The sequence below is a fragment of the Adelges cooleyi genome, unplaced genomic scaffold (genome assembly GCF_023614345.1).
Source record: "Adelges cooleyi isolate 19-005CV unplaced genomic scaffold, UGA_ACOO_1.1 ACOO_flye_CR_arks_rails_tigmint_CR_PRNA_378, whole genome shotgun sequence".
NCBI lineage: Eukaryota > Metazoa > Arthropoda > Insecta > Hemiptera > Adelgidae > Adelges > Adelges cooleyi.
Window position 1 is genome coordinate 180937 of NW_026096054.1, and position 13075 is coordinate 194011.

At 29.6% G+C, this 13075-nt stretch overlaps 1 protein-coding gene across 2 annotated transcripts; it reads right to left on the reverse strand.

The window, feature by feature from the left end:
* Nucleotides 1–846: 846 nt before the first annotated feature.
* LOC126841201 (kelch-like protein 2) lies at nucleotides 847–5875 on the reverse strand. Of its 2 annotated transcripts, none has more exons than XR_007686145.1 (11): nucleotides 5587–5872; nucleotides 4858–4990; nucleotides 3401–3632; nucleotides 3137–3324; nucleotides 2965–3073; nucleotides 2715–2868; nucleotides 2480–2571; nucleotides 2059–2375; nucleotides 1802–1951; nucleotides 1402–1651; nucleotides 847–1339 (listed from the first exon to the last, which is right to left on the reverse strand). XR_007686145.1 is itself a non-coding variant. In XM_050577525.1 (11 exons), exons 2-8 carry the CDS (start codon nucleotides 4905–4907, stop codon nucleotides 2235–2237), a joined length of 954 nt encoding a protein of 317 aa, XP_050433482.1. In that variant the 5' UTR covers nucleotides 4908–4990; nucleotides 5587–5875; the 3' UTR covers nucleotides 847–1339; nucleotides 1402–1651; nucleotides 1802–1951; nucleotides 2059–2234. The 2 variants fall into 2 exon arrangements, 1 of the variants encoding a protein (XP_050433482.1); XM_050577525.1 differs by having other exon boundaries at nucleotides 3149–3324; nucleotides 5587–5875.
* Nucleotides 5876–13075: the final 7200 nt, after the last annotated feature.

Genomic DNA, 13075 nt, shown 5'->3' on the forward strand with positions numbered 1-13075 from the left:
ATGGCTTTTTTTTACTCACTAGAACAGCTTGCGATCTTGGGAGTATAACTATTCGAAAAAGTACAAACTAAGGGACACCCTAGTATATATTCATTTCATAATTATTTTTGAAGTTATAAATGTGTAACGCAACAGTTGATGCTGATACTGTTTGATTATCTTTATATATTTTTAGTTATTATATTTATGTACACATTTACATACTTTTTATTAAATTTACGATCTTCAAATCTTATGTTCAAACACCCGTTTTGAAATCATTGCTAGTAATAATGTTAAAACTTTAACCTTGATATTTGCGCAATGGCATACTTTTTTCGAGTAAATGTAATTTGTTATAGTAGTATTACATTATAGCTATTGTGAGAAAAACTTTTACTGTCAGTTATTTACCAGTTTAAAAGTCTCCAAATGTGTAGAAACTGCTTTGATATGGTAGATGGTAAAAAATAATAATAGGGTGTACCTTACAGTTATGTTAGCATTTTGCGCACAATCTAGTGCTTTATATTATTATTGCGACAACTATCAATATGATATTATAAGCAACTGGTTATTTCATTCTATTAAACCAGTATAAAAACAAATCTTAATGATAAAACTCCTACTCGAGTGAACCGACCCTCCAAAAAAAGCCATATAATTGTAAACAGATACATTTTCAGCTTTCCATATAGATCTATCACGTCAAGTCCTCAAATAAAAATTTTACATTTATTTATAATTTTGTCTAATAACCTTATTATAGAATTATTTCTCCCATTACAGATTTACACCAATTTGATTATTTTAAGCTTATTCTTGGCTTTATTTTATATTTTCCAAATAGACAATAAACACATAAAAAACATTACTTTTAAATACGAGTATATAGTTATAATGCATGTATTTAAGATACAACAAATTGGATTTAATTACTAAAAAGTTATATTATAAGTGAATACTATTATACTAAAACAATATTATAACAAAATCGTTTGAAGTCTCTTCTGCCCGGACAACCAGATGCCATGTATTCTCTGTGTAACATATTTCACAATGAAGTTCTTCCAAAGTATTAACAAATACAAATAAAAATCAACAACAAAATGTATAAATAAATTTAAGACTAAATGGAATTCACAAAAAGGTATTTAAAAAAAAATATATTATCATAATTGAATACCATAGGATTTAAGAGTAATATCATTGAAAGTAATGATATGACTAGTTAGGTTTAATGACTCTCCTACCCTATCAACCAATTGCCATTGATTTTTTCCTCTGTCATATCTTTCACAATGAAGTTTTCCTTGATTATTCACAAACACGAATAAATCGTTTTTCATGATACCAACACCTGCATTTAATAATATTTATGAGTAAAAAATGTATTATATACTTGGTTAAATATATACAGACTTGTTGAGCAATATCCATTACAATCCATGTTCATGTTAGGCATTTCTTCCCATTTGAAATGTTGTAAATCGAATTTAAAAACTCGTCGAAGTGCACAAGAACCACCAATGAGATAAAGGACTTTATCTATTCTTGACACGCCCATGCTATAATTACATATCGGCATAGGATCGAGTTGTTGCCAGTGTTTCTTTTCAAGATCATAGTACTCTACAGTTGCAAGAGAATCATAATTATCACATCCACCAAACTACAAAAAACAATAAAACTTGATTAAAACGCTTACAAACCACAATAGCTTGTTAAATGAAAAGTTTATAATTATTTTGTAATACAAATATAGTTAGAAACTTGTTTAGTTGTTGGGCATGGTATTTATGGTTAAATTGTATTTACTTACAACATATAATTTATTATTAAATACTGCAGCACTGCACGAGGATCGAGCAGTAGACATTGGCTCAGTAATTTCGATCCATACTTTTGAAATTATATCATAGTATTCTACAGAATTCAAACGATTACTATTTGATAAATCATAGCCTCCAACCTATATCATGAAAAAAAGAAAATTTTGTTTGTATATAATATGCATTCAATATATTCTTATATACAATGTGTATTTATAATGTTAACTACAGTAAAATTAATACATACGACATATATGTACTGCTTGTAAGTACAAACAGCAAAATTTTTTCGCGATCGATTCAACGGCCATGTAGAAACCCATTGTTTTGATTTTAACTTAAGATCAAGCTCGTCTACAAGATTTACATTATCACCAGAGTCATTTGAACCATCAATGGCAAGTATTATCCCATTATCAGAGACTACCATCTTTGAGCCTTTACGGGTGGCAAAAAAAATAAATGATCGCTTGATTTCCAATTTAAGTCATTAACGTTGCTAATATCCATATACTTTACATAGGAACCGGCACTGTTTGAATGACCAGTGATTGCAAAAATAATCTGAATACACATATTTACAAATGTCAGGCAATACAAGCACATAACTATTACAATTATTGTGAACCTATACAATGTAGAAACCTAGTTTTAAAATGTCTACTTACATTTGATGATTCAATTTGAGTAGATCTTCCTTGAGTATATGATGGTTTTAAACAGTCGTGAGTAATAATTGTTTCTAACATGCCTCTCATAACTAAAAACCATAACAATAATAATATTTATTTAAAAGAGACATCAATAGTATATTTCACCTATAGGCGCGTTTGTATGTAAAAATAAAGGGCACAATTTAGATTGAATCCTGCCCCGATTATAATATCAACAATATATGCTTACCATCATTATTATTTCTCACTAATGGTTCATTATAAATCTTTTGTAGTCCTTCTTTTGAAATTAAAGCCAAACGTAAATATTTCATAAGAACCGGTAACAAGTCATTACGGTCATCTGTGTTATAGCGTATCCAACCAATGATAAAATCAAATATCTAAAATAAACTCTTAAATTATTATTAAATAACTTTAATAGAACCAACATTATAATAAATAACTTTTAATTTCTTCTTAAGTCACAATAATTATACCTTTTCTTCAGAATCGATTACTAAATCATCACGTGCAATAAACTCGACAACATCATCAAACTCAAAGTCATAAAGTGTTTCTAGTGCTTGGTCCAAATTCACAATTGTACTAAAAAAAATCTTTGTTTTATTAGTTTATTATTTAAAAAATTGTTGCGAACATATGTCGTACCTGATTACTCACGTGAAATGGTTTAAAAAATAAGACCAACAAAAATTGTAAATCTTTTCATCTGATATTAATTTGGAATTTTTCATAAAACACACACAATTTGTAGGATTTATGTTTTCTTTAATATATTTAAAACATAACTCTTTTATATGATTTAGACCATACATATTAGCAGCCATCAACAGTTTCTACAAAATATAATAACAAGTAAATAAAAATAGTGTAATATTTTATAAATTGTATATCCTATTGCGTATTTCCTACTTCACAATTATTTTCTTTAATATCCAGTTTACAAGTATATGCAAATTTCAACACCAATTCTAAAATTTCAGAATCTATTTCTTTTATAAGAATCTCATTTTCGTTTCTTTCTTTAAACTGACCGCTGAACATCGTATAAAATACATTACTCGCAGAAGCCAGTATATTTCTGTGTGCTTCTATTTTTAAGCCTTCATCGGTAACCAAGGTTACATCACAAAACTCTTTGTCCCTAGAAAAAATGTATCCATATTAGTGTATTTATTTTTAATAGTAGTTAAAAAAAAATTAGTTATAAATAACTAAAAGATTTAAATGCACCAAAGCTTTCGTGGATTGATATTTCATTCGGATGAGTTTTGGATAGATCCACGTCAATAGTTATAGGACGAGGTATGGTCACGGCAGCTGACCAGTCGAGGCCGTTATCGTCCTGAAAATGGACTCTGCAAAGAGTCCAAATTGTCGGCCTATTGACGTTAATATATCCGAAACTCATCCAGATGAATGATTAAATATTAAAAAACCTTTTCTGAAAAGCAATATCAAAATATGCAACACAAATAATGGAATAAAAACTTTTCTTTTTAAAGAATTACCTTTTTAAATTGAGAATAATGTATTAAAAATGTTGACCAGTCGACAACCAGTTTTATAAAACCATTTGTGAAATTATTGAAGTTTCAAGTTCGGAGCATGAGGAAAGGTGGGTGAAGTATTAATTTTATCTGTGAGTATTTCCTAACCTAACCTAACCCCTCCCACCCTAACTTCTAAACTCTTATAACTTGAAAAATAGTTATCCTAAACTGGTTATCGACTAGTCAAAATGTTTAATACATTATTCTAAATTAAAAAAGTTAATGAAATGTATGTGTTACTATTTAAGTTTAAAAAGGAGTTAAAAAAAAAATTTAAGTCGAGAGGTAGGTAAAAACAAATATAATTTAAAATATTTTGATCATATTGTATAAAAACTAGGGGTAGGCCATACTAGAATTGGAACCTAGTCGAAATTAGTTGTATCGGTTTAATTGGTACTGGTTTTTTTTGGAAACCGATATTAAGACCATAATAATCAATGGTAGGTTATATGAAATATTGGTTTTGTCTGGTATCGGTTTGGTTTTGATATCGGTTCGTGGTTTTTGCAAAAGATTTTTAATTTTTTAATATATTGGGAATCAGTTTTTTATCGGCAACATATATCGGAACATCGAGTACCGGTCAATCCCCAGTAACAAACAATAAAAATATTAAAAATTAAATTTCATACTAAACTCTAAGAGTTTAAATAGTACAAAAGGTACTATTTAGGTAGAGACAAAAAGTATGGTACACCCCTGGGGTGTACTCCGCTATACTATTTAAAAGGCCACAATAAAAATACAAACATTAATCGGTAACAAATAATACTTGTACAAAAATTATCAATTATTTGATTATTATTGACTTACTCATAGAATTGATAAATTTTTTCGAAGTGTTCTTGCATAATAACTTCCATAATTGTTTTGCTTGTATTACAATATAGATTATAAATGTACCTTTTATGTGTTTGATTGTTAACTAATTGTAATATAAGCTTATCTAAAACATATAAAAGGTACAATATACAATTAATTGTCTATTAAAAAGACAAGGTAAAAAAATAAGTTTATAATCAAACACATTAAGTTGCCTAATTTTAAATAAGTGTATTTCAAATGCTTTTTGAGGAAAAAAAATCATGTTTGATATTAAAAAAATAATAAATAAGCTGATGAAATTGTTTGACATGGTCGTTTAATGGTCACAGTGATTAATATGCTATGCAAGAAACTAATTACATTATTTGAATAATAAAAAACCAACAAAGTTTTAAGTGGTATATTTTTTTTTTTTAACATTTAAAACAAAATTGTAATTTACTTAAATTAGATAAATAATACAAAACTACAAGGATGACTTGTTGGTAAGAAGATAACACGATAAAGATTAAAGCTAGACCATTTTGCCGACTAGATAATTTTAAAGTGGTGTTGATCTCGTATCACTCGATTCAACTCTGAGCAAATAATAAGTAATAAACAAACACCTATAGATCATAATTCTATTTATTAACAAGCAGTATTCTAAGTCAATGAAAGACAGAAAACACGGCAATAACGTAAATAAATTAGAAATACAAAACAGTAGGTACTCACACAACGTAGAACCGTAAACCGCTGTTCAGGGCTGCTACTTAAAATGTATAAAAACTAAATTACAGGCAAGACAAAACTTAATTGTAACTCAATAACGAAACACGACGCAATACGTTAGGTATTTATCATAGAATTAAACTAAGTTATTATGATTGAAATCAAGATATTTTTACGAATCGGATCCGTAGCAACAACAATGAAAACAAACTGTTACTATGGCGCTAAATCGAGTTTAACTAGTTATAATTCACAGGAAGGAGAGAGTAAAAATGAAATCTCAATTATTAACAAACACAAAACTTTTATTTACAACACGCAAAAATTTTCTGGACAGATTTGTGATAGTGTGTGTATGTGTGATAACGAGTGATTGGCACAGGTGGAGGTACACCGCAGCATGGAGGTAAACTGTCGTGCCTTTTATGAGAATAACATATCGAATTTCCAACTCCAGTTTCAAAGCTTATTGTAAATTTACCATCATCTACATCCTATCACGTGTATTAATGCGTTTACCTTTGTCTTTATTCGGTATGGTAACACCTTTTGCTGACTTGTAAAATTAGTATAATTTAATATTATAATTACAAATAAAAATTACTTTTGTATTACTTAAGTGGCTGACGGTTTAGGCATTCATCAACTTGATTATAGTTTGCATATAATGTTATTCTTTTTGGGTGTCCACATTTGATACAATATTCTAGTCGGTGATTCCTACGTCATTTGACGTTATTTTGGTGATCTGATTAATCGCGTTTAATAGGTGTTTTTTATGCATTATATTTTTATGTAACTTTGTATAAACTATAAAAGATGTTTTATCAAAATGGACTGTGTAGTACATTTAGGTATAACCTTAAATTATTATTTTCATCTAAAACAAACCTATCCAAAACCGTATAAATGAAAAACGACAAAATCTCACTTGAAATTATAAGCAATGGCAATGTATCCGCACGTCGACAATTCAAACGTTGTGTGTTTCTCGATGAAGCGTGTACAAAAAAATGTACTGAACAAAAAATGTGCCCGGTAGATTTATACGGTTTGATATATTATAACAGAACAATCGCATGTAAATACAAAAAAAAAAAACTAACGTATGCTACGCGACCGGCGAGTGACACGTCCCATATGTCCTTATCCTCGTGACTAATGCTACCAGCCACTTGTTGCCGGCCGGTAGGACAACAGCTGCATTGGTGGGGGGTACTACGATTCAACAGAAATTGGAATACTGAACCCAAATAAACGGTTGACAAATAAGATTCCTAGTAGAAAACGTTTGGAATGCGACTGGCGGCTGTCCTTCGAGGTCAATTTCTCCCACAGCCCTAACCTACCCTACCCGCCGAAATGTGATTTCTATTTCACATACTCTCTTTGTCGAATTCCTCTCAGCAATATTTATATTACATTAGGTACCTACCTACTTTGTTGTTGCAGGATTTCTGTAGTCAATTTGAATATTACCTTACTATATTATTATATTATATTATGATCTCTGACGTCTAATTTTTATTTTGTACTACTCTTGTTCACTCTTAATGTAAGCAACCCCCCCCCCCTTCCTAATTTGACGATAAACACTAAAAACTTAATTATGTCAGTAAATATGTATAAAATAATATTTTATATAATTATAAATTAAATATTTTTACTCACAATATTTGATTATTATGTATTCTTTATACTCTATGTATTTTCCTTTTCAAAACAAAACTAAATTAAATTAAATTATAAAATCAAGGTAATTTTTTTTTAAATGACGATTTGTCTTTATGTTGTTAAATAAGTGGTTTCATCATAAGAGAAAATGTATTTATTTGTTGTACCGGTTGATTGGTTAACTACGGACCACTCAAAATCTTAGACGATATATATTTTTTTTTATATACTTTTATAGTACCTAATTATTAGTTGGGACAAATGTTATATATTTTTTAAAATTTTAACACCATTCCTTATGCGTTAAAACTAAATCAACTTTGGATTTTAAATGGTAACCCCCAATTTTTTTTTGATGATCGTGTTTTTTTTTTAAATTTAATTTTAGGCGTTAAACTAGCTAAATTGATTCAGTAGCTAACAAGCTACACAGTTTTTAAATTAGGAGAGTGCGAGTAATCAATTTAATATCTTGGAGAGGCTATCATATTTAGGTGACCTGACTGCTCTCTGTAGGGCTGGAGTTAGGGGGGGTTGACACCCCCCCCCCCTCGTTAAACACAAGTCAGTCGGCATATTTAAATTGAACAAAAAGTCGGTAAATATTAAAACCCTCATAAAATGATACAAATAACATATTTATTATTTTTATTTTATAAAAGTGGGAAGGTACATATTTTTTATCGCAATATGGCGACTGAATTGTCGGCATACGGACGACCATACGAAAATGTAATTTTTGTTTTTAGTATAAAGAAAAATGCATTTTCGGTTATCCCCGATTTTAACAGAAATATTATTATTTGTTTATAATAACTGTGGTGATATATCAAACGATGTTCGGCCACGGGTCCTATTCGTCTATTGTAAACAAAAATTCTATCCCTCTATAAGTATATATTTTTATTTAAGTTTTAAAATTCTAAAAGATTCCCTACTACCTACTCTTCTGTTTTAGACATAACCCATAGTCATAAGTTTGCATAGGCAAAGAGTAAGCGAGTTTATTTTTGCTTGTGCCGTATGCGCGTGTATAATAATTGTCGGGAATTGGTGCTAGTACAAACGAGAATGTAGATAAAAAACAAAAAAATGTATACTTAGTTTCTTACACGAAAACACAGTTTAAGTGTTATTCATTGAAATAAAAAGAAAACATATTATTTTGATGTGACGTTTTGTAGGCTTGTTCAAACAGTCATACACCATTTGCACTAAATAGAATATACCTATAATATTTTTTTTTATTCTATCTAGAACGATTTTTTCCCAACGCGTGTAGAACTCTTCACCGCAGAGGCCTAAATTTAGGTTTCCAATTGAAATATTGGGTGTAAAAACAGAATTATTTATAAGTTTAATTTTTCTCGGTTTCGTATCGAAGTGAATAACATATGAGTAATAACTCACACAAATTTTTAAATCAATACACGAACCACAATAACAATTTTACAAACTTGGAATTTAGCTCACGATAGCATGTTGAAAAACAATATGAAATCAAAGTACTTTTCAAATTAAAATATGTAGGATTAATTTTCGTACTCAGAATTGTTCTTACATAAATCTTATTTAAGCCAACCCAATACCAATGTGGTTGTGGCCAGCCAGAATATGTTTTTCCACAACTCTCGCTCTCTCACTACCTACATATACAATATAATATACAAATATACCTGGACTCACTAGAAACCTGGCTAAAAGTTGTAAAATAATATTAAGCGAAACAAAATCAGCTCGCGTCACACTGTGTCTTTCTTTAAATGAAACTCCCATTCTCTGATACTCTCAAATAAAATATTTAGGCTTAATATTGAACGAGATCCTAACCGGGTCACCACATTTAAAAGAACAACGCAAAGCACTCAACTATCGACTAGATATGTTTCGACCTCTTCTAAACTAAAAAAATACCAATAAAAAACAAGCTCCTTTACACTACCCTTTTGAACCCAATATGAACTTATGGTATTATTATCTGGTGATCGGCAAAACCTTCAAACACCAAAACAATTAATATGCCTCTGAATAATCACAAAGGGTCTTTTGGTACGATCAAATTGTTTCACTCCATTCCGGCCTCTAAGACGACTTAAAAGAAACTGGCCCAAAACTGGCTCAAGAACTACTAAAATTAATGTTTCTGTTATCTTATTTGGTGTCTCAACTTTGAGATTCCTTATTTATGTTATTCATTGACTGTTTCGCATTCTTTTTTTTCTTCTAAATAGCTAACTAATTTACTTATAATAAATATTTTATCAAAAATAAAAAAATTTATTAATTTTAAAAAGATTTGTTCAGTTTTAGTTTTTTAGTTAATTCAATTCAGTTAAGTTTTTAATGGGTCGATGAAAATGGAGATGTTTCTATTGCTTGCTTACAAGCATTAAAAATTTAATTTTTAATTTTCCCGATAAAAATAATATTTCTTCGTTATTTTAGTAACCAGCACAGTATTAAGTGGTTGGTTAAAGAAGTATTATTTTAGTATTCTTAAATAGTAACTGATACCTAGGCCTAGAGGGTTTGATGAAGATCAAAACACACTTTATAAAATATAACAGGCGTAGCTAGTATTTAATTCAGAAAAGCGGTTTACAGCAGTTTTTTGGAGAAGTTCATTAAAAATAAAAAAATGAACATTTAAAAAAATAACATTTAGGTGTGAACAAATACTTAGAGAGATTTAAACCACTCTAATTATATTATTTTATAAATTAAACTAGAGCTTCGCTCCGCCCCCAGGCCCCCGAGTCGGGCGGGTAGGTCACAGATTCCCGGTACTGTACCCGGCTACGCCGGGCACGCTCACGTCCCCTCGCTGCAAAGTATTTTCGGGGAGGTCACAGATTCCGAGAGGGGTGCCCGGCTGCGCCGGCCACGGTGTCGAGCAATCGCAATACGTCTTAAAGGAATGCCGTTATAATTCATGGTACCTATAGGCTGTATCTAGTAATCAGAATTCATACCTAGTTGTGGACAAATATTTTGCAAGCTAAGTACTGATTAAGTGTAGAGTAAGTCTAGCTATGTATCTGTAATTTTTTTAAATTTTAAATTGAAAAGAATAGTCTAGAAGTTAGACGGTTAATAAATATCAAGTGTCCGGTGTTGCTTACTTGGGCTGCTACCACTTTTTACTACCAATGTCCAGTTCCTTATCAGCGGGCGGAATTCGTGTTGAAAACTGATAAGGACGGCAGGTCTCCGAGTGTTTTAGCATTCGCTCGCTCCGCCAACTAAAAATATCCTAGGTTTGTAGGCTACAGTCTATGAGGAGGTAACAGGTTTAAAATTAAGTTTAAATTAAAATTTTAAAAAGTTAAAGAGACTTGATAAGAAGCTGGCCATTGGGAAAAAGTGTATAATGGAAATTGTCTTTGGTAAAAGTTGTTATATTATAGACCACGTCATCAATATAGGCCGGTGTCATCCCGCTTAACTTTATGAGTTGAAAACAGATAAAAATGTCTAGAGGTCAGTCAGCCAAATGTCTGTTAAGGTTTACCTTCGTGAAACAAAATTTGTTTAAACGTAGTATGTTATATGTCTGTACACAGCGGTTCCGAGGGGGGTGCCCGGCTACGCCGGCCACGGTGTCGAGTTAGCTCACTATGTTTTAAAGTATACCGTTATAACTCATCGTACCTTTATCCAGTAATCATAGTTCATACTTAGTTTCGAAAAAGTGTTTTGCAAGCTAAGTACCGGTTAACTGTAGTGCAAGTCTAGCTATCTGTCAGATCAGAAACGTCCTACTACTAAAGCGAGTGTGCTACTTGCTTGAAGTACAATTATTTTTTTTTTAATTTGAATTGTTTGAGGTGTTGTTTACTTCATGGGCTTGGTAATAGCTATGGTTCAAAATAGAAAAAAATGTTTAGAGGTCAGTCTGTATATGTCTGATATGGTGTTCCTATGTGCAACAAAACTTTTTCAAACGTATACGTTATATGTCTAGATATTGGTTGAATTAAAATTCTTATTTGTTCAGAAATCACCGTCCATGCCATTATTCGGTAATGACGTACTGTACGTTTAGAATGTAACCAACAGCATAATGCATTAAATATGTATATTAAAGGTCTGGTGGTTTAACAGAAGTTCATAAGTGTTTAAGAACTCAAGAGTAAATCACATGAATGAAATGTCTAGTTTATATTAAAACTTAAAAGGGAAAGAAGTGAAGAGTGATAAATACATTATTATTGATCGACTATTTGGCAGAGCTTATAAAAATGTCCAAAGAGAGGTTAAATGAAATGTCTCGATGCAAATCTTTTAGTTTTTGGATCTGGACCTTTAATACTAAAAGTACTTTGATACTTAAGGTCTGACGTTTGTTGGTTATTAGAAGTTTAAAAGTGTGGAAGAATGATATGTTTGTGTGACGGTTACTTGGGAACTCAAGAGAACAAAACATGAATGAAATGTCTGAAATAATTTGTAGCAAATATTTTTGATTATTCGAGTGTCCGGCGGTGATTATAAAAACGGTCAGAGTACAAAATGATAATATTCAGTGCATAAAATACCTAAATTATTTGATACTTATCCAGACATATTTTATACATAATAGATAAATTGATATATACATTAATACTTTTTAAGTAAACCATGAAAGGTATAAATCCATATGTTGATATATTTTTAGATGGCTAACCAACAATTCATCCTACTAAATGATAATAATCAAAAAATTTTTAAATAATTTTATTTTTCATTATGTAGTATCAATTTAAAAAAATATAGCAAAATCTATAGATTTACTTTACTTTTTTAGGGTGGAGCGAATACTTATATTATACTTTTATAAATAATAAAATATTAAATTAAATGTTGATTGTCAACATAAATTTTAACCCTTTGAAGCACAGCATTTTTTTCTCTGATTTTCTCTGAACATGATTATGAAGGTGGTAATAAATATATACCACTGTGCGAGAGTAGGTTAATTTTTAAAAAAGTGGTATATTACTTATATCACCATGCTTCAAAATGTTAAAATGCAATAAAATGATTTGAAAATAATATTTTATTTTTATGTTTTAATTATGCCCTATGTCTGAAATTACACCACAAAAAAACCAAAATAGTCAATATTAATAAGTATCTAATTTAGTTCAAGCTATATCAACAGCAGCTCAAAAAAAAAAATATATATATACATACATATAATATAAAAAATTAACATTAAATAGTTAGTAAAAATAAATGTTCAGACAATTTTTTTGATTTTTGATTACTTCTCATAAAAACGGTCTAAGAACACAAAATGTTGAACGCTAAAATAATCTAAAGACAACTGTTTTAAGAAAAAGATGATATAGGGACTTTTGCTGATGCTTTTAAAAAACATACCTATAATTTTTTATTATAAGACTGTGTAAAAATGCATTTATTCATTGGTTAAATAAGTATTATAAAGCCAGGTAGTAAAAACTACAATAGCATAAGATGTTGCTATGTATAATGTGATTAAAATAAATTAGATCATATAATATCGTTATTTCTTATTAGAGCGGAATGAACACATAGATATTTTATGTCAATAATGTATATAAATTTTAAGCACACTAAAGTAGCCCCAAGTGTATAAAACTAAAAATCGATTGTTTTTAGATCTGAACAATTTTTATTCAGTGCATCGAATATACTATTATTATTATTTAAAAAAATATTTTTCATTATATATATATATATTATTATTATTTTAACAACAATAAACTTTTTTTTAATTAATCCATGTATTATGTTATTTTTATATAGGTAAATAAATGTTTTTCTACTAAATAATTTACAATAATACTTCCTA